Source organism: Mustela lutreola, chromosome 2 (genome assembly GCF_030435805.1).
Source record: "Mustela lutreola isolate mMusLut2 chromosome 2, mMusLut2.pri, whole genome shotgun sequence".
In the NCBI taxonomy this organism is placed as follows: Eukaryota; Metazoa; Chordata; class Mammalia; order Carnivora; family Mustelidae; genus Mustela; species Mustela lutreola.
The window spans coordinates 3,088,932-3,115,816 of NC_081291.1; the positions used below are offsets into that span (position 1 = coordinate 3,088,932).

A 26,885-nucleotide genomic window follows, 5' to 3' on the forward strand; every position below is an offset into this window, starting at 1 on the left:
GGCAGAGAGGCAGGAAGAGGAGGAAGCAGGCTCCCTACCGAGCAGAGAGCCCAATGTGGGACTGAATCCCAGAACTCCAGGATCATGACCTGAGCCGAAGGCGGAGGCTTTAGCCCACTGAGCCACCCAGGCGCCCTGGTACTTCCATTTTTAATATTTTTAGGGACCTTTATACTGTTTTTCCATAGTGGCTCTACCAACCTACATTCCCACAAGCAATGCATGAGCATTCCTATCTTGCCACATCTTTACTAACACTTGTTTCTTGTCTTAATAATAAGCTGTCTTAACAGGTATCAGGTGATCGTTTGTGGTTTCATTGTGCATTTGCCTAATAATTGGTTGATTACCTTTTCATGTTCCTGTGGGCCATCTATATGTTTTCTTTGGGAAAATGTCTTCAGATGGAGGAAGGAGCCCTGAGCTGAGGAAAGCAGATAGCTTCTAGGAGCTGGGAAACGCAAGGAAACGGATTCTCCCCTAGAGCTTCCAGAAGGAGTGCAATTTCACAAACACATGGATTTTAGCTCATTGAAACTCACCTTGGATTTCTGACCTCCAAAATGGTAAAAAATCAATTTAGTTTGTGGTAATTTGTTCCCTAAACAGGTAAGGGCGCCTGGGTGGCTCGATCAGTCAAGTGTCTGCCTTCAGCTCAGGTCATGATCTCGGAGTCCTGGGAATGAGCCCCACATTGGGCTCTCTGCTCAGTGGGGAGTCTGCTTCTCCCTCTCCCTCTGCTGTTCCCCTGCTAGTGCTCTCTCTCTCTTATTCTCTCTCTCTCTCAAATAAAATCTTAAAAAGGTTATAAAAATAATAATAATGTGGTCTGGAACATATTGTTTGCTCAATAAATGTTACTGATTGTTTGAAGACTTATTTTTATTTATTAAAGATTTTATTTTTAAATGATCTCTACACCCAAGGTGGGGCTTAAACTCATGATCCTGAGATCAAGAGTCACATGCTCTATGGACTCAGTCAGGTGGGCCCTGTAAATGTTACTCATTCTTGTACTTGGCTAAATGGGTGGTAAATATTTCCTCATGATAGTCCCCGAGCAAACCAAGCCTGCAGCACACAGTAGGGGCTCAGGCGGCCTGCTGTTTGGAGGGGGCTGTTTCTTGCTGTTCTGGGGGGTCAGTGGTAGCTCCCTCTCTAACTGGCCTCTTCTGGCCTGCTGCCAGGCCCCGTTTCTTAGGGAACAGGAAGTAACCTCACCTCCCCAGGTGATGACTAAGGGATCAACCATTGTCTTCACAGGCCTCTGATCTGGCAGGAGAACATGGATCCTCTCCTGCCTCCTCCTGCCACTTTGGGGGGCCCTCCCCACCTTCTGGGAGCAAGCTGGCCCCAGCTTTCATCAAAGCTTCATCATTTCCCAGCTGCTCAATGTGGCTCAATGAGGTTGGAGTCTGGTTTTCTGGCCTGGTTCAGAGTCTGGGGAAAAAGCGTGTGCAGAATCAGGAGGGCTTTGGAAAGGGGGGGCCCACAGAAGAGGCATTTGAGCCCCTGCACTCCATGTCTCACTTCAGGCAAGTCAGGCCCCCGTTGGCCCTCAGGCCTCAGTCTCTCTCTCTATATCTAATTCAGGCCCCTCCATACCATCTTCATTCCTTTTTCAACTTCCACACTTGGCCCCTGTGTGATTTAGCATATATAAGATACAGGACACCCCATGAGATCTGATTTTTTTTTTTCTAAGATTTTATTTATTTATTTGAGATAGAGAGCGAGAGAGCACGAGAGGAGGGAGGGTCAGAGAGAGAAGCAGACTCCGGGCTGAGCAGGCAGCCCCATGTGGGACTCGATCCTGGGACTCTGGGATCATGACCAGAGCCAAAGGCAGCCACTCAATCGACTGAGCCACCCAGGCACCCTAGATCTGAATTTCAGATAAAAAAACAAATACTTGGGACACCTGGGTGGCTCAGTTGGTTAAGCGTCTGCCTTAGGCTCAGGTCATGATCCCGGGGTCCTGGGTTCCACCCCTGCATCAGGCTCCCTGCTGAGCAGAGAGCCTGCTTCTCTCTCTTCCTCTGCTGCGCCCGCTCTCTCTCTCTCTCTCTCTGTCTCATAAACAAATAATCTTTTTTTTTTTTTTTTTTTTAAGATTTTTATTCATTTATTTGACAGACAGAGATCACAAGTAGGCAGAGAGGCAGGCAGAGAGTGAGAGAGAGGAGGAAGCAGGCTCCCCGCGGAGCAGAGAGCCCGACGCGGGGCTCGATCCCAGGACCCTGGGATCATAACCTGAGCCGAAGGCAGACGCTTTAAGCCACTGAGCAACCCAGGCGCCCCTGTCACATAAACAAATAATCTTAAAACAAACAAAAAAACCAAAATACCTGAATGGTATCTATATAACATTGAGTTACAATTTTAACCATTTTAAGGAACTATGAATTAGGTATTTCTTTTCTTTTCTTTTTTTTTTTTTAAAGATTTTGTTTATTTATTTGACAGAGATCACAAGAAGGCAGAGAGGCAGGCAGAGAGAGAGGAAGAAGCAGGCTCCCCGCTGAGCAGAGAGCCCAATGCGGGGCTCGATCCCAGGACCCTGAGATCATGACCTGAGCTGAAGGCAAGAGGCCTCAACCCACTGAGCCACCCAGGCGTCCCGAATTAGGTATTTCTATTGGATGTTATTTATGATCAATTATATATATATATATATATATATATATATTTTTTTTTTTTTTTTTAAAGATTTTATTTATTTATTTGTCAGAGAGAGAGTGAATGAGAGCGAGCACAGGCAGACAGAGTGGAAGGAAGAGTCAGAGGGGGAAGCAGGCTCCCTGCGGAGCAAAGAGCCCGATGTGGGACTCGATCCCAGGACGCTGGGATCATGACCTGAGCCGAAGGCAGCCGCTTAACCAACTGAGCCACCCAGGCGTCCCTGATCAATTATATTTTTACAGTGGTAAATATACATAGAATTAACCCTTTCAACCATTTTTATTTTTTTTTTAAGATTTTATTTATTTATTTGACAGACAGAGTTCACAAGTATGCAGAGAGGCAGGTAGAGAGAGAGAGAGGAGGAAGCAGGCTCCCCACTGAGCAGAGAGCCCGATGCGGGGCTCAATCCCAGGACCTTGGGATCATGACCCGAGCTGAAGGCAAAGGCTTTAACCCACTGAGTCACCCAGGTGCCCCTCAACCATTTTTTAAAAAAATATTTTATTTATTTATTTGACAGAGATCACAAGTAGGCAGAGAGGCAGGCTGAGATAGAGATAGGGAAGAGGCTCCCTGCTGAGCAGAGAGCTGGATGCAGGGCTCGATCCCAGGATCCTGGGATTGTGACCTGAGCTGAAGGTAGAGGCTTTAACCCACTGAGCCACGCAGGTGCCCCGCCCCTCAACCATTTTTAACTGTGCAACTCGATGGCATGAAGCACACCATACCATCCTGCTGTCACCCCCACCCTCTGTCTCCAGAACTTTCCATCTCCCCAAATGGAAACTTTGTCCCCATGAAGCACGGACTCCCCACCTCCTGCCCCAGCCCTGGCTCCCACCATCTCCTCTCTGTCTGTGCAGTTGGGACTCCTCTGGAGACCACCTGGGAGTGGGGTCCTTCAGGATTTGTCATTTGCATCTGGCTTATTTCATTGAGCAGAACGTCTTCAAGGTTCATGCATGTTATTGGACGTGTAACAAGTAATTTTCTAGCATAGGTATGTCACAAATATTGCATGAGCCAAACGGAACATACTTACACTGAAAAGGTATCTGTTGTGTATCTGTAATTTAGATTTAATTGGGCATTCTGATTTTTATCTGACAATTCTAACTTATAGCTCTTCTCGGCCGGAGAAATCGTTTTTATTTTTTTAAGATTTTATTTATTTGAGAGACAGAGATCACAAGCAGGCAGAGAGGCAGGCAGAGAGAGAGGGGGAAGCAGGCTCCCTGCTGAATCCCAGGACTCTGGGATCATAACCTGAGCCGAAGGCAGAGGCCCCAACCCATTGAGCCACCCAGATGCCCCCCGAGAAATCATTTTTAGACAAAGGTGTGTTGATAAATAATTCACATCCCCTAAATTTCATGTTTTAGGGATACAATTAAAAGAATTTCATTTTATATTTGCAAAGTAGTAAGACCATCACCACAATCTAAAACATTTCCATGTTTTATACTGCCCTTTGTATGAAATTATAAATTTAACTCTGGATTCCTAACCCTAGATCAAAGTAACTACTTTTGTCTTGAAAGATTTGCCCTTTTTGGACATTCCATCAAATAGCATATGATAATGGAGAGTATGTGACCTCTTGGTTGGCTTATTTCACTGCCTCTCGTGTTTTGGGGGCACTTCCCGGTGGTAGTTTGTGTCAGTGCTGCTTTTCTTTCCATTGCTGAATAGTGTTCGTTGCAAGGATATAGCACATTTGTTTTTCCCACTCACATATCAACGGACACTTGGGTCTTTCTGCTTTTTGGCTGTTGTGAATCATGCTGTGATGACTATTACTGTACAGGTTTTTGTGGGGAGTGTGTTTTCATTTCTCTTGGGTAGATTCCTAGGATCATGTGGTTAAGTCTATGTTTCACTTTTTAAAAAAGTCTTTTGCAGATGTATTTCATGTGCATAAGGATGTATCGAGACTAAAGTATTATTATTATTTTTTTAAAGATTTTATTTATTTATTTGACAGAGAGAAATCACAATTAGGTGGAGAGGCAGGCAGAGAGAGAGGAGGGGGGGGAAGCAGGCTCCCTGCTGAGCAGAGAGCCCGATGCGGGGCTCGATCCCAGGACCCTGAGATCATGACCTGAGCCGAAGGCAGCGGCTTAACCCACTGAGCCACCCAGGCGCCCTAAAGTATTATTTTTGTACCCTGTGATCAGATCTCTCCCATGTTTTCCCAAGAAGCTAAAATAAAAGCCAGACTGTTCACACCCGTTCCCAAGGCACTAGGACAGATCCCCGACGGACGCACTCACGTGCTCCATCCTCTCTGGCTCAGACGTTTGCATTTGCTATCCCCTCGGCCCTGCGTGCCTTCTCTGTATCCATTTCACTCCACTGGCCCATCTTTATTGCCCTGCGAGTCTCTAGAGTCTCTACCTAAATTACCAGCCCCAAACCCGCCCTGGCCCCTCCCCGACTACTCAGCATTTTCCTAAGCACTCTGGCTCTTTTACCTCCAGTTCCTACCAAGGGTCACTAGAACGAAATTAACAGGGGCGCCTGGGTCAAATCCTCTGCCTTCGGCTCAGGTCCTCATGGTCTCAGAGTCCTGGGATCGAGCCCCACATCGGGTAGCTTAGCGGGGAGCCTGCTTCCCTCTCTCTCTGCCTGCCTCTCTGCCTGCTTGTGATCTCTGTCAAATAAGTAAAATCTTTAAAAAGAAAAAAAAAAAAAAAGAGCGAAGTTAACAGAGGAGGTAGCAGCATCTGGTGCTCCCAGTATTAACGACGGCCAGGCGCAGTCCGCAAGGCTTTAGGGATGATGAGAGCACTTCACGTTTACGGCCCTCAAGGATGGGTGCCGTTACCAACCCCATTTTATAGGTGGGTAGACTAAGGCACAGAGGTTATGGCATTCTGCCTTGCGGGACGAAAACACATTTCTCTGGAATGAACAGGCATATCGGGTATCTTGCGGACCTGGCATCCGGTGCTCAAAACCTTTCGCGGAGTGAAAAAAAGAGTCCCCCGCGCACTCTCTGGCTGTTTACCCAAAGAACTCCCCCACGCCCCGCCCCTTCCCCAGCCCCGCCCCTCGGGCCGGCAACGGCGCGTCCCTATTTTGAGTTGAACCTCTATCACTTTATCCAATGGTGAAGGGCTGCGTAAGCCCCGCCCCCCCATGGTAGCCAATGCCTGCTCCCTACCTTGAGGCCTTCTGGAGTGGTAGCCAACCGGCTCCCGGGAGCGGGAGGCTTTCTGTGCTCCGCCCCCTACACGGAGTAGGCCTTCTTTCGGTGGTGGCCAATGACCTGCCTCCTACTTAAAGCCCTCCTTCTGTGGCCGTTCGTTGCCCGCCCCCCTGTCCTACGCTCCGCCCCTAAGCCGCCTGGCCACCCGCCTCACCACTCCCCGAAAGTCTCCGTTTCCCTCCTCCCACCTTTCCCCTTTCACCTCCCATAACCTCCGCCCCGCTCCCATTAGGCCTCTGGGTCACGCCCCTTGGATCTACCCGTTACCCAATCCCGTTAACTTGCTCTGCTCCAACCCCTCTTCTCATTGGTCCCCGTGCGCCTCTATCCCCCGCACGTGGTCCTGAGCGACGGCGCCTCCCGCCCGTGAAGGCCGGAGGGCGGGACTTCCGGGGGCGCGCAGTCCAATAAGCACGCGCCGGTCCTCTGCCCAGGAGGCCGCCCCCGCCCCCTCGGCGCCCCGCTCCCGCCCCCGGCTTCGCCTCCCGCTGCCGCCGCCGCCGCCGCCGAAGCCGCCGCCGCCGCCGCCGCTGCCTCCGCCGCTTCCTGCGGCCTGGGCTTCCCGCCGCCAGAATGCCGCATGCCTTCAAGCCCGGGGACTTGGTGTTCGCCAAGATGAAGGGCTACCCGCACTGGCCGGCCCGGGTGAGGCCGCGCGGGAGATGGGCCAGGCAGGGGGGGTGGGGCAGCAGGGGCCCCGGGCCTGAGGGATCCTTACTACAGAGGTCTGGGGGTCCCCGGCCTGAGGGACACGCGCAGCGGGTCCTGGGGGGTATCCTGGGCCTGAGGAAGCCCGCGCCGGGGGCCTGGGGGTCCCGGCGCCTGAGGGACGCCGCGCCTGGGTCTGGGGGTCCCAGCGCGTGAGGAAGTCCGCGCGGGGGTCTGGGGTCCCGGCGCCTGAGGGAGGCCGCGCCGGGGGTCTGGGGGTCCCGGCGCCTGAGGGAAGCCGCGCCGGGGTCTGCGGTCCGGGGGCCTGAGAGAGCCCGCGCGAGGATCTGAGGGTCCCGGCGCCTGAGGGAAGCCGCGCCGGGGACTGCGGTCCGGGGGCCTGAGGGAATCCGCGCCGGGGTCTGGGGCTCCCCGGGCCTGAGGGGCTCCGTGCGGGGGCCTGGGGGTCCCCGGCCTTGAGGGGCTCCGCGCCGGGGTCCGGAGGTCTCCACACCTGAGGGGGTCCGCGCCGGGGTCTGGGGGTCCCCGGGCCTGGGGGGGCTCCGCGCCGGGGTCTGGGGGGTCCCCGGACTTGGGAGTCCGCGCTGGGGGTCTGGGGGCCCGCGCCTGAGGGGCCCCGCGCAGGGGTGCGGGGGGGCTGCGGGGAGATCCAGAGCCAAGGGAAGTGGGGTTTGAGGGATCTGCGGCCTGAGGAGGAGGCAGGGTTCAAGTTTGAAGGAGGTGGTGGTGTGAGGAGAGCGGAGGAACGTGGGGCTTAAGGAGAGGAATCCCACTGAGGGGAAGGGGGTGCCGCGGCCTGAAGATGTCAGGTGGGGCCCCAGGCCGTGTGCGAGAGAGAGGGCTGGAGAGCGGTGCAGGAGGGGAGAGGGGTCGAGGCTGAGGGGGTGAGGGAGGGTAGATGCTGCCCCGGGGGGCGCTGTGTTCACACGGTGGCTGAAGCAGAGGGGACTTCTCTGATAATGGGGGGTGTCAGGACCAGAGCTTGGAGTGAGACTTGCTTAAGGGACCCTGGGAGCGGGTGCCCTTATGAGGACCCTCTCCTCTGTCCTCTGGTGGAGGAGGCCGGCTGGGTGTGAGGTTGAGGGAGATCGCGGAGTGGTCCTCCCTCATTCTTGAATCAGATCCTTTTCGGGCTCAAGCCCAAAAGAGAGAGCATCTGAGGAAAGAGGTTGAGCCAGGGGGACTTTGGGGATCCGGGGTAGAAGCTGAGATCCAGGGAACCCAGATGGTCTGAGGGGTGCCGGTCTGGCGGGGTCCTGAGGGTGGAGGTCCCAGAGAGTGCTTTCCCAGGCACTATCCCGGGCAGGCCCATGTGGAGGAGGGAGCTGGCGGGTGTCATCCCCAGGTCTTGGGAATAAAGCTGCCCCAGGACCTAGGCTGGTGGAATATGCATGACAGGACTGAAGGAATTTGGGGGATGGGGGGTGGGAGGCCCAGGCAGCAGCAGGGGCATGGGAAGGATGGGGCTGAACTGAGGCAGTATTGCGATGGCAGCCCCACTCCCTGCTCCTTGGAGCACCCCCCTCCCAGGGTGGGAGGACGGATAAGGGCATCACGCAGAGCTGGGGGTCTGGGTGCAGACAGGCTGCCACAGGAGGCCGGGAAGGGGCACTGACCAGGCCGGCAGTCCTGACAACCGTTGGAGCTGGTGCTGCCGCTGGGATACCTGAGCCTCAGGCGCAGAGGCGGGTCCTTGGTGAGGCCCGAGCAAACGCCCGGCTGGGAAGGCGTGGCAGGCCCGTTGTCAGGAGGTGAAGTTTGGGGAAGCTTCTGTGCAGCAGTGGGATGCTTGAGATGGATGCTTCCTGACCCCAACCAAGGACTTTGAAAAGCAGCCCAGAGAGCTGAGGAAGGAAGCTGGGTGAGGGGGACGGGAAAGTTCCAGTAGCCCCCAGGCATGGTAGAGGATGGCAAGAGATGAAGGGGGACCAGAGAACTCACTTTAACCTAGTTTTCTCTGGATTATTTTTTGGGGGGACTCTAGAGCCATGAAACTTTGCGGGCACTTCCCTTCTTTCGCGTGTACCAGCTTCCCCCTGTCCTCCTTACCCCCTCCTGGCAGCTCGCGAAGCCCGGAACATTTCCAAGCACCTGATTGGAAGTGAAGGGGCTGCTAGCCTCCTGTGGGGAGGTGACTGACAGCTGCCGGGGCCCATGGGCCTGTAGGGAGAGGGTGGGACTTCCTGGATGCTCAGGGCCTGTCTCCTGCAGCCCACCCCCCACCCTCTGCATCCTTGGAGCTGGCAGCTACAGCTTCTGGGAGATCAACCACCCGATCACCTTTTTGCGGGAGGGGTCCCGAGGGAGGGTCCTGGAAGCGCGGAGAGGCTGAGCTTGCCCCCCCCCCACCTCCTGGCTGCTCAGGGCACCATATTTAGCTTTGCTCAGGTGAAGCACCTACCCTGGAGGCAGAGAAAACACTCTGGGGAGGTGGGTGGACAGGTATGCACTGCTGGGGGGGGGGGTGTTCCTAGAAGAATGCAGATGCCTTGCTGGAAGGTGATGTGTCTCCCTCAGTCAAAGGCTCCCTTCCTCCCAGCATGCTTACGCCAAGTAACTTAGCTGATTTCTTGGTGATTTCCTGGGTCAGGGGGTGAAGGTGTCCCCCAGCCACGCCCTGACCTGCCTCTCACTGCAGATCGATGATATCGCCGACGGTGCTGTGAAGCCCCCGCCCAACAAGTACCCCATTTTCTTCTTTGGTACACACGAAACGTAAGTTTCCGCAGGTGGGGCTTGATTTTCCCACCTGGTGCCTCCTGGTGCCTCCTGGGTGGCCTGACTCACCTGGGACTGGCCCCATGGTTCCTTTCTCCAGAGCCTTCCTGGGACCCAAGGACCTGTTTCCTTACGACAAATGTAAAGATAAGTACGGGAAACCCAACAAGAGGAAAGGCTTCAATGAGGGACTGTGGGAGATCCAGAACAATCCCCACGCCAGCTACAGCGCTCCTCTGGTGAGTACCTGGGGATGGAGAGTGACCGATGTGGCGTCTGGGGCATCCAAGTCATGCCTGGCGCTTGGCTACATTGGGCGCCACAGGTGGTCTCAGTTTGTCTCATAGGAAAGGAGCAAGGGCTCAGCCTCCCTTGGCACTGCTGACCGTTCTCTTTCGGGGTGTCCTGGGGCGTCCTGGGCACAGTGGGGTGAGTAGCATCCCTGGCCTCACCCACTCCATGCCAGTGGCACCCCACCCCCCGAAGTCGTGACCACCATCCACGTCTCCAGACTTAGACGAGTACCCCTGGGGTCATGGAGGGCTGGAGGGCCACCCCTGGTGAAACCCAGTGCTCTACAGTTAGCTTGAATTTATAATAGTATTTCTGTGGCTCTTAAAAAACCTTTTGTTTTCTCAGAAAAAAAGTTTTTTTCTGTCAGTGACGCGCCTCCCTTCCCCCTTACTGCCAGAATTTAGCCTTGAGAAGAGGCTGTGGTTGGTCGATGGTGGAGTTATTGCTTAGATGGGAAATAAGTGCCAAAAAGCACAGAGATGACATCTCAGTGACAAATGTTCAGGGAAAGATGGCATTCAGAAGAGAAATTTGTGGAAAGCCTCGGAAGGCTGCAGAAAGGTGGCAGAAAGCTACCTTGCTCTGGACATTTTGGGAAGAGATGCAGTTGAGGGGCGGCTGGGCTGGGGTTCTCTGCTCTGCTCTCAGCCAGCGTGGTTTGGATTTCTGCAGGAGGCACAGGGACCCAGAGTAGTCTGGCTTCAGGAGGGGTGGGCATGAGGTTGGCTGGGAGGCCAAGTGGACTGACTGCAGGGGCAGAGCATCCTTGCTGGGGGAGAAGAGGGCCTGCGGCCTGGCCTGTGGGCAGGGATGCAGGAGGCACCGAGAGAGTCTGTGTGTGAGCTCAGCCACCGCCGACCCAGTAGGCACTGCTCTGTGGCAGTCCGAGATGAAGCAGTCCCACTACTGGCCTCCTGGGAGCTCACGGTCTGGGATTCAGGGTTTATCACCAGATGTTTCTTGAGTGCTGAGGGTTTGGCAGCCCCTTCTCGGGGGGCAAGACTCACGTTTAGTGGATGTTGGTGGTGTTCTGCTTTTACCTCGTCTCTCGGTTTTGTGAGTGAGTGGGTCGGAAGGTCTTCACGACAGTTAGTTCTGTGTGATCCTTTTCTGGCCCTGGCTCAAGTGCTGTTGGTTACATCCTAAGCTTATTACTCCTGGTGAATCATCACACCATTTAATATTTATTGCACACCCACGGCTTGCTAAGTGCTGTGTAGATGCCTGCCCTCGAGGAAATAAACTCAGAAATGGTACAACCTTGACATTAAACTGGCCTGACACAGACTCCCCAGGTTGAGAAGTAGCTGTTAAGTGTGAGAGCTTGTCTTGCTGGAGCCTATGGCTCTAAACTGAAGGTCTGTTTAAGATGCAGATTCATGGGCCCCACCCGTGGAGGTTTGGCTTTCAGGGGTTCAGGCCTGGGACCCCTGAGGTGTTCCTTCCAACTCATCGGCCTGGGCATCAGCCTAGACGTTTCTGATGGAGCCAGGCCGCAGGCATGCTTTCGGAAGCAGCTCTTTCCGGGTACCTGAGCGGTCTCTTTGCTCAGCCTTCAAGTTTCTTGTGGGAACGCAGACTTGGCACAAAATTGAAAAGATACAAAGGTGCGTAGGGATAGTGAACAGTTGGCCCTGTCTCCTGGTCACTCTGCTGCCACGTCCTGTCAGGATAACCATAGCTACTCTTTCCTTGTACATTCTCTGAGGTTCTCTATTCATAATGAAATCTATGCAACTTTTCCTTCTAAGGCATAGAATTCTAAATTTTACTTATTGTCCTCCAAAATACATCTTTTTTTAAAAAATGTATTTTTAATAACCTCTACACCCATTGTGGGGCTCAAACTCATGATCCTGAGATCAAGAGTTGCATGTTCCACTGACTGAGCCTGCCAGGCGCCCCCAAAATATATCTTGAGTGTTGGTTTGCATGCAGAGAACAGACTCATTCTTTCCGATAAGCTTAACTCAGCTGGTTCTTCCTCTAAGAGGGGACAGCAAGCCCTGTTTACGCATCTCCTTGCCGAGGCGGGAGGTACAAAGTGGTATCTGAGTGTGGTTCCAGCTTCATTGTCCTTTGGTCCACACAGTAATCCTGAGAGGAGCCTGGGCAGGTAGCATCTTTCCCATTTTCCAGGTAAGTAAACTGAAGCCCAGAGGGACCCACTTAGAATCTGAGATCTCTTAGACATAGACCAGGGTTTTTCAACATTTGTGGCTACATCATTTTAGGGTGGGGTGGGAGGGGGTGCTCCTGGGCACTGTGAAATGTTTAACAGCAACCCTGGCCCCCATTGACTAGATGCCAGAAGTGCCCCAGTTTTGACAGCCTCAGTTGTCCCTAGGCATTGCCAAATGCCTCCAAGAGAACAAGAGTCATTTCTGGTTTAGAACCATTGACTTAGAAGGATCCTAGAAATGTATGCTTGTTCCTCCATAGAGGAAAAGGGACAGGGATCTGTGCACGGTTCTCAAGTTGGTGAAAGGGAGCTGGGGCTAAAGCCCAGGCCTCCCGTGTCTTAGGCCGGAGGAGGGCCCCGAGAATAATCTCTACCTTGGGTCTAGGGTTAAGAGCCCTGTGGTATGAATGTCGGGACCTGGGTTCGAGTCCTGGCTCTAGCACTTGCTTACTGTGAGCCTTGGGGCACCGCATCACCTCTCTGAGCCTCAGTCTCCTCATTAGAGACGAGGGTCCTGGTAGTGTCAGCATTTCACAGGGTTGCTGGGGGAGCCCTGTGAGCAAACGGCACAATGCTGAGCAGCTGATGAGATGCTAGTTGGGAATGAGGCCAGGCTGAACCTGACCTTCCCTTTCCACCTGAGTCACCCTCTTGATCCATTAAGGCAGTGAGAGAAACGAATGCTCAACCCCCTCACCTGACCATCGGGCTTCGGTGGTTGGAGGTTGGCTGGCTCTTGGCCTTTGTCTCCTGGTTCCTTTCTGTACATCATGCTTGTCTTGTGTGGACCGGATTTCCCCAAAACTAGTGAGATCCCATGGGCTGACCCCAGGAGATCCAGAATTCCTGGCTTTATCTATAGGCATAGGGTAGAGCCAGTTACTTACCTTCCCAGAGAGTCCGTTTTCCCAATTGTGGGACAGACCCGTTCACCCCTGCTGCCTGGCCGCCCCAGCCGCCTGGGTAGATGTGAGGGGCACGAGTTGGACCCTAGTGAGTGGGGAGCTTGGCAGAAGCAAGAAGGGATTATATTTATATATTTATTTATTTATTATTTTTAAAGATCTTATTTATTATTTGATAGAACAGCAAGAGAGGGAACACAAGTAGGGGAAGGGGCAGAGGGAGAAGCAGGCTTCCTGCCGAGCAGGGAGCCCGATGCGGGGCTGGATCCCAGATCCTGAGATCATGACCTGAGCCAAAGGCAGAGGTTTAACCCAATGAGCCACCCAGGTGCCTCTAGGGGTTTTAATTAGCAGTAGCTGCGCCCAGTGGCCTGGACTTAGAGGCTAGAACGGACCTGGCTGGCCTCCCGCCTCTGTCACATCGTTGCTGTGATCCTGAGCTCTCAGTCCACCTTTTCCTCGGCGGCAAAATGAGGGTGACAGTTCGTACCTGGTACACCCAGAGAGAGATGGGGAGCTTGGGGTCGGGGCTTGCCCCAAACCAGTGTCTGCTCTTACCGCCATGAAGCCGATCCTTCCACAGAAGACCCGTGGGCCTAGTCACTTGGCCTCCAAGCTGCTGTGCTACCCCCGCCATGGAGAACGGGTCATGTCTCCCTGCTCCCTGCCGGGGCTGCTGTGAAGAGAACCCACCCCCTGGCACGAGGCATGATGGAAGTCCACCGAGAAAGTGGGATTATCCTCTCCCGGCGCCTAGGGTTTGGGCTCGACCTACTTACTGTTGCAGCCTTCAGTTTCATCAGCCATTACAGATCGGGCCCGTCACCGTTCCACAGGGGAGACAACAGGTTCTCGGAGCTGAGTGCAAGGTCCTGTCAACACCTGGCCTTTATTTTTCTCACCTATTACTTATTAACCCAGCCAGGTGAAGGCCGGGGGGGCTCATGACCCGGAAAGGACTGGGGGCTTCCTAAAAGAGGTCATGGGCAGCCTGGGTCCCCTCCCACGTACTCCCTCTGGCAGCCCCCACTCTGGCTCCCACATTTCTGCTCTGAATGCATTTCCACACTGATGTGGTGCCGGGACCTCCTCTCTCCAGTGCTGGCAGGTTCCTTCCCTCCTGGGGCCCCGGTTAAGCCCACGCTTCCACTTCTTGCTTCTCAGTCCTGGTCTCCACTCATGTGTCCCATCGGCGTGCCCTGGAGGTCCTTCCGTGCGCTCTCCTTTCCTTCTTGTCCTCCCCGCTTTTTTCTTGGCCAGTGCGCACGCGCCACTCCGACCTGTTGATTCCCTACCAGTGATTACGCTAAGGGAATGTGACTTCCCTTTTTTTTTTTTTTAATTTAGGAAATTGACTATTTTAGCCATATTCCACGGTGCCTTTTATTCATTTATAGTGTCACGTGATCATCTCTTTTTATCTAACTCAGAACATTCCATCACCGCACAAGGAAACCCCCTCCCCATTACCTGTCATCCCCAATTCTCCCCACAGCCCCTGAGAAGTCTTTTTTTTTTTTTTTTTTTTTTTTTTTAAGTAGGCTCCACACCCAACATTGGGCTTGAACTCACAAACCTGAGATCAAGAGTGGCATGCTCCACTGACTGAACTGGCTAGCTGCTCCACCCCCGAGAACTGATCATCTATCTATTTCTGTGGATTTGCACATTCCAGATATTTCACATAAAGGGAATCCTGTTTGGTCCTTCACCCTGCTTCTTTTCACTGAGCATGTTTTGGAAGTTCATCCATGCTGTAGCGTTCCTTTTTATGGCCGAGAAGCATTCCTTTCTGTAGCCGGCCCACGTTGTGTTTCTCAGTTTGTGGCTGTTCGCCTTGTTTGCAGATAATGTAGCTTTAAAAAGGTAATGTAGCTTTGGGGCGCCTGGGTGGCTCAGTGGGTTAAGCCTCTGCCTTCGGCTCAGGTCATGCTCTCAGGGTCCTGGGATCGAGACCTGCATCGGGCTCTCTGCTGCGTCGGGAGCCTGCTTCCCCCCGCCCCTAACCCCTGCCCGCCTCTCTGCCTACTTGTGATCTCTGTCTATCAAATAAATAAATAAAATCTTAAAAAAAAAAAGTTAATGTAGCTTTAAGGGAAAAAAAGAGGGAGAGAAATCAGTTATTCAGAAAGAGGTACCTTGGAATAACATGATCAGGTTTTACATGGGCTTAGCTGCACTGGGTGCCCCAGGACTGTCACAGCAGCCTCCCTCATGGCGCTTTGTAGCTGTGTGTTTCCTTGTCTGTTAGGGCGTGGGCTCCCTGAGGACAGGGATGCTGTCTGGCTCGCATCTAGCTCCGGCCCTCAACACAGGGCCTCCTGGGCTGCATGTTCCATGGCGTGCACTGAACGGAGTGATGGCTAAAAATGCCTGGGGCTCATATGTTTTCCTCCCATAAATGTCAGACATTCAGAACAAGTTCAGAAACTGGCCCCAGGGAGCTGTGGGGCCTGGCCATGGTTGTGCCATCTGCCAGGTCCCCTAGATCCTCCAGGACCCTGTATAAGCCCCAGCTGGCCCGCCAGCCTTTCTTCTGCCCCATCCTCTCTCAAGGTGCAGTGGCCACACTGACCTCACCAATGTCTGGGGGGAGCCTGCTCTCATGCCGTTGGCGGCTTTTCAGAATTTGTCTGGCCCCTGCCCCTTTGCATGTTTGGGACGACTCCTCAACTAAAATGTCACACCCTCCCAAGGTTCCCCCCGACAAAACAACACTTCAGAATACTGCCACTTCATGCCCACCTCTTCCTGATCCCCCGGCACCCATGTACCGGTGCTGTCCTCTATCCCTGTCCCCAGAGTGTAACGTTATTCCGCTGCATGTCCCCTGTCGGCCTCTGCTCCAGGGCTGTAAGCCCCCAGGGGGCAGGGATCGCACTGGGCTCACCTGTGTGGACTCGAGGCCTGCCCTGCGCGGTGCCTGGCACAGGCCCTGACTCACCCCCGACTGAGTGCGTCCCGAGCCTGGCACAGGGCGAGCTGGGAAGGGGTGCCGTGTAAGCGTTCGTGTTTCCGTGGCTCTCGTTGCCTGAGCGAGCACACTGGGTGACACAGAAATCACAGTGCCTGGCAGCTCAGGCCTGGCAGTCCTGTGTTCATGGTGACGGGAGGGTGAATAAGAAAAGCCAGCTCTGGTGGCCTTCTGGCCAGTCTGGGCACTGTCTTCAGTATGTCACATCCCACTTCTGCCTCATCCTAGCCACAGCCCTGTGAGGCCAAAATGGCGCCATCCCCATTGCTCAGCTTGGGAAACGGAGGCACTGAGAGGCCAAGTTACTGGCCCAAGGTTTGATCTGTAACCCTAGCCCCCACTGCACATGTCATCTCGCCTTCCAGCCTGCATTTTCGGAGCTTTCTGGGCTGCAGGTCCCCAATGTGGAAAGTGAGGAGGCCAGACCCAGACATTTGAGACCCCGCCATGGGTTCTGTCCTCTGGGTCACCGTTCTGGTTGGGAAATGCACCCCAGGCTGATGGTGACTCGCTGTCTCTGCCCCCTCCTGCCCCCCAGCCGGTGAGTTCCTCTGACAGCGAGGCCCCTGAAGCCGACCCGGCAGGCGGGAGCGAGGACGACGAGGTCCGGGGGGTCATGGCCGTCACAGCCGTGACCGCCACAGCGGCCAGCGACAGGATGGAGAGTGACTCAGACTCAGACAAAAGCAGTGACAACAGTGGCCTGAAGCGGAAGGCCGCAGCCCTGAAGGTAGGAGTGGGGCAGGAGCTCCCAGCCTCGGGGGCAGCCCGCAGTCCAGCCTCCCTCTGGCCTTTCCTCCTCCCCCACGAGGCCTCTAGCAGCTTGCAGTCCCTGCCCTGCCTTGCTTGTTTTTAATGCACGGTTTTATCTGATATATTATTTATTTTTGTTTGTTATTCTTGTACACGCGTCATCTTGTTAACTTTTGTAGTATTGCTCTGTAGATAGTACTGTTTCCACCTTGTAGATGATCATCTCAGGGAGGGCAGTGCACTTAGCGTGGCTCTCTAGTGTGAAGTTGAAATGCTGTCTTGTATTAACACGACCTTTTACTCAACACCAGCAGGACTGAACAGATACTCCCAGGACTGGAACGCAGGCACTTGCTCTTGGCTTTTCCCTCCCAGGAGCGTCCTAGCTGAAATTATGCCCTTAGCCTGAGTATGCAGTTAATTTTTCTGCATGTTTAACAAGCTTTTTTTTTAAACATGCTTTTTAAAAATTGAGATACCATTCACATACCACAAAACTCCCTCTTTCAAAATACGCAGTTCACTGGTGTTAGTACATTTGCAGAGCTGTGCAGTTACCACCACTGGTTAGTACCAGAACATTCCCTGACTTCAGAAGAAACTTTGTCCTGGCCATCAGTCATTCCCCCCAGCACCCCCCGAACCCCCTTCCCGTCCATGGATGAGTCTGGTCTGGACATGTCACACACGTGGACTCACAGCCCGTGTGGCCTTCTGTGTCTGATTCCCTCCCTGAGTGTCATGGGCTCAGGATCCGTCCCCAGGACAGCATGTGTTGGTGTCTTGCTCCTGTTCGTGGTGGAGAGACGCTCCCAGGGGTGTGTGCTGGACGTGTGTGTAGCCACTCATCGGTGGACGGACATCTGGGTTGTGTCACTCCAGCTGCCGTGAACGTACTGCCGAGCACGGTTGTGTGCAGATTTCTGTGGGGACAGGGGTGTTTGGTTCTCCTGGAGATAGGCTCTTTCTTGCCTGTCTTTTGACTGCTTTTAAACATTCGGGAGCAGAATGAAAGGACTATGATTTATCATCAACTTCTTTGACATAGTAAGGCTTTCCTTTTATTATTTGTAAAAATAACATTTGCTTTCGGTTCCATTCGTAAGGATCAACCACGCTTGTAAGTTGTAAGGTGTAAAAAGCGTGGAGAAGCTAGTGGAAAACGCCCACATTATGTGGGAGGGCTGCCATGCCGAGGACCGGACACACCCTGTTGTGTTTCTCCGTGATCCCGCGTGTGCCTCACACATGGGGTGGCTGCGTGAGGCCCATTTCACACACTCTGTGTGTGAAATGCTGAGTGTTTCTTTGGCGTTACAGACAGTATCAAGTCGTGGTCTTCCGTGGTTGCGAGGTAGTATATGACGTGCGTGATCTCTAACCAATATGTTATGAAGAGTGCTGGGCATTTGGCTTTTTCCCATTTTCATGATATGGCGGCATCATTTTTTAAAGTTCCCCATCACCACTGTTTACAGTTACCGGGGACATGGAACAGAAGCGTGTAGGAAACCACGCCCCCTCCCCCCACCCCCGGCCCCCGACGATGCCGCCTCTTAGAGGTAAATCCCTATTTGTCAGTCAGTACTTACTCAGATGGGTTTTTTTTGGGGGACGGTTGGGGGGGACAGTTTTGCATTAAACAGGTCTAAGTTCTTACTACAACGCCAGGGAGAACTTGAGAGATGAAGAGACCTTTTCCCTGGTAGCCCCGTGACACCAGCACGTCGCAGCTGTCGTGCACCCAGTCCGTGAGAGGCTGTGGTTTTCCTGCCAGGCCAGCTTTCTGGGTTTTTCTCTTCAGTTAACGTTAACTTGTTTGCGCGTTTCTGTGGCCCCTCATGCTGCTCCTCTCGTTGCTCCCTGGAACGGCTCCGAGGCAGACCCTGACCCCAGCCCCGAGCCCTGGCGGCTCATCCCCACCCCCCGGGGTTCTGTTCTCTCGGGGCTTCCAAGACTCGCTGCTCCGGGCCCCTCCCCACCACCTCCCCCTGCACCTCGCGTGTGGACATTGCGGGGCGGGGGAGGGGGGGTCCCGGGTCATCTTCATCCCCATGATTCCTGCCTTTTTGTCTGGGGAACCAGGCCATGTCCCAGCGTGAAACGCCCTGGAACTGCCTCAAGAGTTTTGACGGAACAGGAGCTGTCGTAACTGGATTCCCCAAGCGCCTGGGTTGCGAGTGCTGTCCTAGTGCTGTCCTAGCGGGCTGGGAAGAGGCCACAGACCGCCTCTGCCCCAAGAGGGAGTGGGGAGTGCACGGTGCACCGGGCTTGGGCTCGGGCGCCCGCGAAGTGGGGCCCGGCTCCGGACACAGCCGGCGCAGCCCTGCCGGTCTGGAGCCCTTCCCTGCCCGCTCAGCAGCCACGCCGTCTTCCGCGCACGGGGCTTCTTGCTTGCTGTCTCGTCTGTCCCTCCATCTGTCGCTCTTCCCACTGGCCTCATGGCGGCTTTCTGTGACTGCCGCCCCCGTAGAACAGTAACCTTAGATTCACACGGAATGTTTCAGTTTGCCTCTCCTGACTGGAGCGCACGGTGTGCGACCTTGTAGGGACCTTGTCTCTCACTGGTGTGTCACTAGTGGACAGGTGTGCCAGCCACCCTAACGGTAGCACGGATCATTCCTGGACGCTGGAAGTCCGAGATCAAGGTGTCGGCAGGGCTCGTTCCTTCTGAGGACTCTCCTCGGCGGGCCGGCGCCCTCCCACCCTCGCATGCCACCCTCGCATGCTTGTCCCTGCGTGTCCGTGTCCTGACCTCCTCCTCTTAGGACACGGGCCATACTGGATTAGGGCCCCCCCAGTGACATCGTTTTAACTTAATGACATTCTTTTTTTTTTTTTTTTTTTTTTTTTTAAAGATTATTTATTTATTTATTTGACAGAGAGAAATCACAAGTAGATGGAGAGGCAGGCAGAGAGAGAGAGAGGGAAGCAGGCTCCCTGCCGAGCAGAGAGCCCGATGCGGGACTCAATCCCAGGACCCTGAGATCATGACCTGAGCTGAAGGCAGCGGCTTAACCCACTGAGCCACTCAGGCGTCCCACTTAATGACATTCTTAAAGATCCCTGTCCCCAAACCCTGTTTCCTTCTGAGGCCCTGAGGGTCAGGGCTTCACCGCAGGAATTTTAGAGGGACAGGGTATGGAGCAGGGGACATGCTTAGGTGACTGTTGTTATGAGAACCGATGCATTTCTTAGGTGTGACAAAGCAGAGGAGAGGTGTGATGTAACTCCACAGTCGCTGGCTAAAAAGACCCCGGTTGTCCCTCGTTGAGATCGGTCTTTAAAGCTCGGTTCTTTCTTTAAATTTTCTTTAAAAATTCTTCCGTTGGCTTCTCTTAGTGGATGTCAGGGAATGCGGGAACCCCGACACTGAATTCAGGCTGTATGCGTGCACGTGTGCTTCTGTATATTTTTATTTTTTTAATGAGGTGAAATTCACAGTAAAAAGTAGCCATTCTACAACGCACCGCTTAGCGGCATGGGGTTCATTCCCAGCAGGAATGTGCAGGCTTTGTGCAGCCTTAACCACTCTCTAGTTCCAGAATGCACATGTATGTTTTTCTGGGGAAAGCACACTTGGTTTGATTTTTCTAAATTGTGCTAAGGTACATGTAAAATTTGCTGTTTTAACTGCACAGCTCAGTGTCATGAAGCCCACTCACACTGTCCTCCAGCCACCCCCACCTTCCGTCTCCAGAACTTTCCTTCTCCCCACACAGAGACTTTGTCCCCATGAAGCACAGACTCCCCACCCCCTGCCCCAGCCCCTACCCTCTCCTCTCTGTGTGGATGGGACTCCTCTGGGGACCTCCTGGAAGTGAGATCGTGCGGGATGGGTGCTTCTGGGTCTGGATTCTCTTACTGAGTGCAGTGTCCTCATGGTTCAAGATCCATGGTTTTTTGTTTTGTTTTGTTTTTTTTTAAAGATTTTATTTATTTGACAGAGAGAGATCACAAGTAGATGGAGAGGCAGGCAGAGAGAGAGAGAGGGAAGCAGGCTCCCTGCTGAGCAGAGAGCCCGATGTGGGACTCGATCCCAGGACCCTGAGACCATGACCTGAGCCAAAGGCTCAGGCTTTAACCCACTGAGCCACCCAGGCGCCCTCAAGATCCATGTTTTTAATTAATTTATTTATTTAAAGATTTTATTTATTTATTTGAGAGAGAGCACATAAGAAAGGGGAAGGTCGGAGAGAGAAGCAGACTCCCCATGGAGCTGCGAGCCCGATGTGGGACTCGATCCCAGAACTCTGGGATCCTGACCTGAGCTGAAGGCAGTTGTTTAACCAGCTGAGCCACCCAGGTGCCCAAGATCCATGGTTTTTTAACCAGATCCTCAAAAGGGTCCCTGCTGCCTTCCAAAAGTTCCAGAACATCAGCTCTTCAGAGTATGAATGGCCAAGTGGGAGGCAGCTCTGCCAAGCACATAGGCTTTCTGACTGTGGCTCTGTTTGGGCTGCTCCCTTGCTAGATGTCCGTGTCAAAACGAACTCGAAAGGCCTCCAGCGACCTGGATCAAGCCAGTGTGTCCCCATCAGAGGAGGAGAACTCAGAAAGCTCATCTGAGTCAGAAAAGACCAGTGACCAGGTGAGTGTGTGGCTGGCTCTGTGGGAGGGTGGACACCCGCATGGGAGCCAAGCAGCAGTCAGCCAGGGGGCCCACACTCCGCCCCCTTCTCTCTGTTCAGGACTTCACCCCCGAGAAGAAAGCTGTGGTCCGGGCGCCTCGGCGGGGCCCCCTTGCAGGACGGAAGAAAAAGGTAGAGGTTGCTCGTTTCGTCATTTTGTTGTTTGTGATTTTGTTCCCACCTGACTGCCTGTGGGAAACCCTGAGAGATGCTCTCCACGGTCACCAGGCAGTGTGAGAGTCAGTCCTTTTTGGAGGAGGGTAGGTCATAGGCTTCAGGGAGCCCCTGGGCCCGCCATCTTCCACCTTTACCTCTGCTTCCACGGATGGCTTCAGCTCATAGTTTCTGAGCTTGGTGTGTGCGGAGCACTTCCCTGGAGCTGAGACCGCGGAGACACCATCGCTCTTGAGAGGAGTGTAAAGGCCAGTTTGGGAAACGGGTTGCTAGAACGCTGGCCTTGGAAGGGAGTGAAGTGCTATAGGCCGTCGTTTGTAGTCGAAAGAGCTCTAACTACTGGAAAAAAGAGTAGCCCTCCTCTGCCTCCCCCGCTTCACCAAGGAGGAGATGAGGCCTAGGGATGTCACATGCCATCACTGAGCCGGACCGTCAGGTGGCTGCAGGCACATCGGGGGCCGCCTGTGATTCCTGGCCAACATGAAGGGTTTCTCCATGGAGGCTGTTTGTGGGTTGGGGGCTGCAAGGGGCACTCTCCTTGGCCTGCGTTCCTCTCACCTCTGTGCCCACCTCTCTCAGAAGGCACCTTCAGCCTCCGATTCCGACTCCAAACCAGAATCCGACGGGGCCAAGGGTGAGCCAGTGGCTGTGGCCAGGTCAGTGCCCTCCTCCTCCTCCTCCTCCTCCTCCTCCTCCTCCTCCGACTCGGACGTGTCTGTAAAGAAACCGCCTCGGGGCAGGAAGCCAGGTATGGTCCCAGCGGTGTGCCCCTCACCTTTGGCTGCCGGCGGTGGGGGCCTGCCCTGTGGGAGAGTGCCCGTGTAGACCGGGCCACCCCTTCCTCTCCTACAGCGGAAAAGCCTCCACCAAAGCCCCGCGGGCGGAAACCGAAGCCCGAGCGGCCCCCGACGAGCTCGAGCAGTGACAGGTGGGTGAGCAGTGACCAGCGGGTCATGGGCCAGGGTTGCGTGGCTGGGCCTGGCCCCGCGGCCCTCTGACCAGCCTGCACCCCCAGTGACAGTGACGAGGTGGACCGCATCAGCGAGTGGAAGCGCCGGGATGAGGAGCGGCGGCGGGAGCTGGAGGCCAGGCGGCGGCGGGAGCAGGAGGAGGAGCTGCGGCGCCTCCGCGAGCAGGAGAAGGAGGAGAAGGAGCGGAGGCGCGAGCGCGAGCGCGGGGAGGCCCCACCTGGGGGCAGCGGGGGCAGCAGCGGGGATGAGCTTGGGGACGAGGGCGAGCCCGTCCGGAAGCGTGGCCGCAAGGGCCGGGGCCGCGGGCCACAGTCCTCCTCCGACTCGGGGCCCGAGGCTGAGCTGCAGAGAGAGGTGCGTACCATCGGGGCGTGGTGTGGCCTGGGCTCTGGGGGAGGGTGTGGTGACCGAGGGGCTTCTTCCTCGCGCCCGCCCCTTCCAGCAAGTCCGTTCCTGACTCCACACATTCAAGGAGCACCAACTGCATGCTGAGTGCTGTGCTGTGGCCCAGGGTGTGGGAAACAACCTGAGATGTTCCAAAGTGTTCATTGCTAAGGACAAGAATGCAGGGTCGGAGGGCAGGAGCTGTCGGGTGAGGTTTTCGGTTTTAGGTAGGGTAAATCCTAAAGGCTTTAGTTGAGAAGGTGCCATTAAATAAGGATTGGAATGAAATGAGAGGTGGTGTAGGAAGATACTCGGGGGGAATAGCTTTCTAGGCAGAAGGCACAGTCTCTGCAAATGTCCTGTGGCAGCACCAGGCCTGATGTGTTTGGGGACTAGCCAGGAGGCTTGTGTGGCTGGAGCAGAGTGGGTGAGGAAGAAAGAGGGAGGAGGGGAGGGTGAGGAGGGGGCAGGGCAGATTGTGTGGGGGCCTTGGGAATCGGGGTGAGGACTTGGGCTTTTACCTCAGTGAGTGGTAGCCCTAGAGGGCAATGGGCAGAGGAGCGGGAGTTGACTCAGGTGCTCACAGGTGCTCTGGCTGCTGCGGGGAGGGAAGGAGGGAATCTGAGTGAGCGACAAGCAGGTAGGAGGTCTCTGATGACTTGGTGGTGGCCATCAGGTGCCCTGCAGTCCCACAGGCCTGTCTGCTTCCTGCTCTCTGGTCCTTGCAGCCTGCCTGAATCTGAGCCTGACTTTCCAGGCCTGTCGACTCCTAGATGGTGCCCTGTGTGCTGGGAGGACGGGGAAGCAGGGCAGTAGTCTGTTCTCTCCCTGTCTCTCTTTGATCACAAAACGGGGACCAAGACCCCTGCCACAGGAGAAGTGTGTGCAGTGGGGCTGCCCCACCCATCGAGGGAGTGGTCCTTTTAGGGTCTGAGAAGCCGTTGCCTGGGGAACGGACTGGACACCAGAGTCCTTCTTCCTGTCCCCTCCTGCCTGTTGCACCAGTTCCCAGCAGTGCAGAGGTGGTGGCGGGAAGTGTCAGACTGTCTCTAAGGCGGAGAGCCCCTCCTGCCTGCCACTCCAGCCCTCCCTCTGGCCACTGTAGGCAAAGAAGGCAGCAAGACAGTCACAAAGCACAGAGCCCACGAGGAGACCCAGCCAGAAGGAGAAGAGAGGGCGCCCCGAGGAGAGGCCCCGAGCCAGGTCAGCACTCGTTTCGCCTCTCCTCCCACAGCTCCCTGGGGGCCCACCTGCCCCGTGCTAGTCCCTGCAGTTCTCAGCCTCCTGGGGACCCATTACCCCTCACCCCCACGGGAGCAGGGTTTCCGATTCCGATTTCTGAATTCAGCCTTGGAGATAGATCTGATCCGAGTGTCTCCTTCTTGGGGCTCCATCAGCTCACATAGGAGCCATTGCTCCAGGACCGTGATCCTGCCCCAAGCGGCACCACGCCGTATCTGTGGTCGTCACACGGGGGGTGCTCTGGCATCGAGGGGGCGCCAGGGTACCCGCCAGAGAGGGAGCCACCTGATGTCAGCAGTGCTGAGGGGAGGGATCCTCCCCGAGACCTGTGGTTCTGAGACTCCTCCGAGGCCCGCCAAGGCGGGGGACGCAGCCCCTCTTCCCGCTGCTGGCCGAGTGAGATTCCCGCATCAGTGAGGGAACCTGCCCGTGGGAATTTGGCAGCTTCTGCCAAGCAGAGTGTCGCGTCCACGCTGTGGAACCGGGCCTGCGGTCCTCAACAGGTGTCGGATGGGGCACCTTCCCGTAATTTGTTCACTCGGGTTTCTGTTAAGTCCCCGTTTATTCTCGGTGGTATGTTCATAGTGATGATAATTCCGAGACTTGATACTGTTTGCCGGCAAGAAGCAGAGGAATCCCTGGCCGCCATCCCTGGTCACTTCAGGTGACTGCCTAGACCCGATCACGACAGGCCTTACCTCCTCTCCCTCCAGCTTCCAGGGCCCCCTGAGGGTCTCCTTCCCAGTGGCTTCGGGTTCCCCACCGCACAGTCAGGAGACAGCAGTGGCCGGGGTCGGGTGGCTGGTTGGCAGTCCAGGGCAGGACTAAGGGGTGTGACTCCACAGGCCTGCGAAGGTGGAGCGAACCCGGAAGCGGTCAGAAGGGTTCCCGCCTGACCGGAAGGTGGAGAAGAAGAAAGGTGAGGGGCAGGCCGCTGGCGGGAGGCTAAGCCAACAAGCAGCGCGGTGCTGGGGCAGGTCCCCGGCCAGCTCTGACAAAGGGGTCGAGGGACTCAGTCAGGTGTAGGGGGTCAGGCCAGGCGGCCCTTTCGGTGCTGCTCAGGCCCAGGTGCTGCATTCTCTCCTGGTCCCAGAACCTTCCGTGGAGGAGAAGCTGCAGAAGCTGCACAGTGAGATCAAGTTCGCCCTGAAAGTTGACAATCCGGTGAGGCCCTCGTTGCAGCACTGAGGCCACATCGCAGCCACTTCCTCTGAGCCAAGCAGCCCCCCTCCTCACCCCGTCCCTCCTGTCTGGAGCTCCCTCAGAAGTCTCAGGAAACTGAGGCAAATCCAGGGTCATTGTTCTCCTGGGTGTCGGCCTCAGAGGGCCGGGGTTGGCCACCTCGGGTGCACTGCTTGGCATGACCACCAGGTGGTGCCAAGCAGCCCTGCAAGTGCTGTGTCCCGACCAAGTCCTGGGGTTCCCTTGATACTCCGCCCTCCGCCCAGGTTGCCCCATGGGGCCCCCAGGGTCCCTTCAGCTAGATGCTGTCCCTCCTTACTCCCCTCCCCACCCTGCAGGACGTGAAAAGGTGTCTGAATGCGTTAGAGGAGCTAGGGACCCTGCAGGTGACCTCACAGATCCTCCAGAAGAACACAGATGTGGTGGCCACATTGAAGAAGGTACGTGGGATCCCAGCAGTAGAAGGGGCAGGTGGCAGGCGAGGCAGGGTTCTGTCTGCCTGGCGAGCCTGGGTTCCCAGCCGCGGAGCCCTCGGTCCAGGAGGACGCCAGTGTGCTGGCTGGCCAGAGTGCTGGTGTTCGCTGCACCGTGCTCTTGGGAAGGTGCTGCCAGGGCGGCTGCACTGGGGGCGGGTCTGTGGCGGGGGGTGAGACCAGCTGCATCTCCTGAGCCAGGCCTCTTGCGGGCCAGATCCGCCGTTACAAGGCTAACAAGGAGGTGATGGAGAAGGCCGCAGAGGTCTACACCCGGCTCAAGTCTCGGGTCCTGGGACCAAAGATTGAGGCCATCCAGAAGGCGACCAGAGCCGGGCTGGAGAAGGAGAGGGCCGAGGTGGAGAAGGCCGAGGAGGTGCTGGCCGGAGAGGAGGCTTCCACGGAGAGGGCGGAGGTCGAGGCGAGCGCTGGTGAGCAGGGTGGGACCTCCCTGGGCCTCAGGCGCCACTTGGCACCAACCCCCACGGCCAAAGTGGCTTGTTTCTGCATGCCTGGCTGTGTCCTTAAGGTGGCCGGGGCCTGGTGCGTGCACGTATCTGAGCCGCTCATAGACGCTCAGAGCCCGACGGCATGGGAGGCCGTGTACGTGTGTGCGGGCCTCGTGCGGGAGCGCTGCTGGGACAGGCGTGGGGTTGGAGAACGCGGGTGTTTCCCACAGGGTCAGTGGCCCTGGTCCCTGTCTAACGGGAGGGTGGTCCTTCCTCCTCGGGTCATGTGATCCCATGGAGCTGCTGAGAGGTGCTCCGCTGAAGCCTCAGCAGCCGCGGGGACGGCCTGCAGGGGACACCGCCGTATTTCTGTCACGCAGGCTTCTCCCCCTTACGAATGGCCACTCGTTAACTGGCTCCTCCCTCTTGAGGCTTTTGTGTGCCTGGCTGACTGGGAGGCAGGGTTGGAGGGATGGGGGTGCAGAGGACCAGAGCCCTTGAGGCAGGTGGCGGCTCCTTTAGGGCTCCTGGCCCCAAATCAGCAGGTGGGGCTACAGGATCCCAGGAGCCTCTCTCCCGCCAGATCTCTCAGCCCCGGTGAACGGCGAGGCCCTGTCCCAGAAGGGGGAGAGCGCGGAATACAAGGAGCAGGAGGGAGGACAGAACTCCGAGGAGGGGCCGGGCTGTGGCTCCTCCGAAGAGCCGTTACACAGCGAGTGAGTATTGCCAGGGCGACAGCCGTCCTCCTGACAGGCCTCTGCTCTGTGGGCTGCTTGTTCTGGTCATGGCCGCAGGGACTTGTCCACACGCCGGCCTGCGACCCCCACCTTTGCTGCTGACCCTTGGGTGCCCCACCCAGGGAGCTCCGCAGCTCTGAGCTGCTCTGGGCCCGGCCCCGGGGAGACTGGCTTCCTCCTGGTGCTGTAGGAGCGGGTGCAGCGCCGCGCTAAGGACCCTGGGCCTGCCTGGGCCTGGCAGGGTCTGGCAG

General features: G+C 55.7%; 1 protein-coding gene across 3 annotated transcripts in view; it reads left to right on the plus strand.

Moving 5' to 3' along the window:
• Positions 1-26,885, plus strand: part of HDGFL2 (HDGF like 2) — a 28,752-nt gene that overhangs the window by 1,449 nt on the left and 418 nt on the right. For 2 of the 3 annotated variants that reach the window (XM_059159530.1, XM_059159532.1), the window contains exons 1-15: positions 6,360-6,541; positions 9,204-9,280; positions 9,384-9,522; positions 16,177-16,368; positions 20,866-20,982; positions 21,083-21,154; positions 21,776-21,944; positions 22,049-22,124; positions 22,212-22,521; positions 23,657-23,754; positions 24,639-24,712; positions 24,887-24,957; positions 25,314-25,415; positions 25,666-25,879; positions 26,481-26,613. In XM_059159530.1, the coding sequence (XP_059015513.1) occupies positions 6,470-6,541; positions 9,204-9,280; positions 9,384-9,522; positions 16,177-16,368; positions 20,866-20,982; positions 21,083-21,154; positions 21,776-21,944; positions 22,049-22,124; positions 22,212-22,521; positions 23,657-23,754; positions 24,639-24,712; positions 24,887-24,957; positions 25,314-25,415; positions 25,666-25,879; positions 26,481-26,613 (1,916 nt within the window). In that variant the 5' untranslated portion in view covers positions 6,360-6,469. Of the gene's footprint in view, positions 1-6,359; positions 6,542-9,203; positions 9,281-9,383; positions 9,523-16,176; positions 16,369-20,865; positions 20,983-21,082; positions 21,155-21,775; positions 21,945-22,048; positions 22,125-22,211; positions 22,522-23,656; positions 23,755-24,638; positions 24,713-24,886; positions 24,958-25,313; positions 25,416-25,665; positions 25,880-26,480; positions 26,614-26,885 lie in introns of those variants that run through there. The other variant, XM_059159529.1, reaches the window with a different exon arrangement.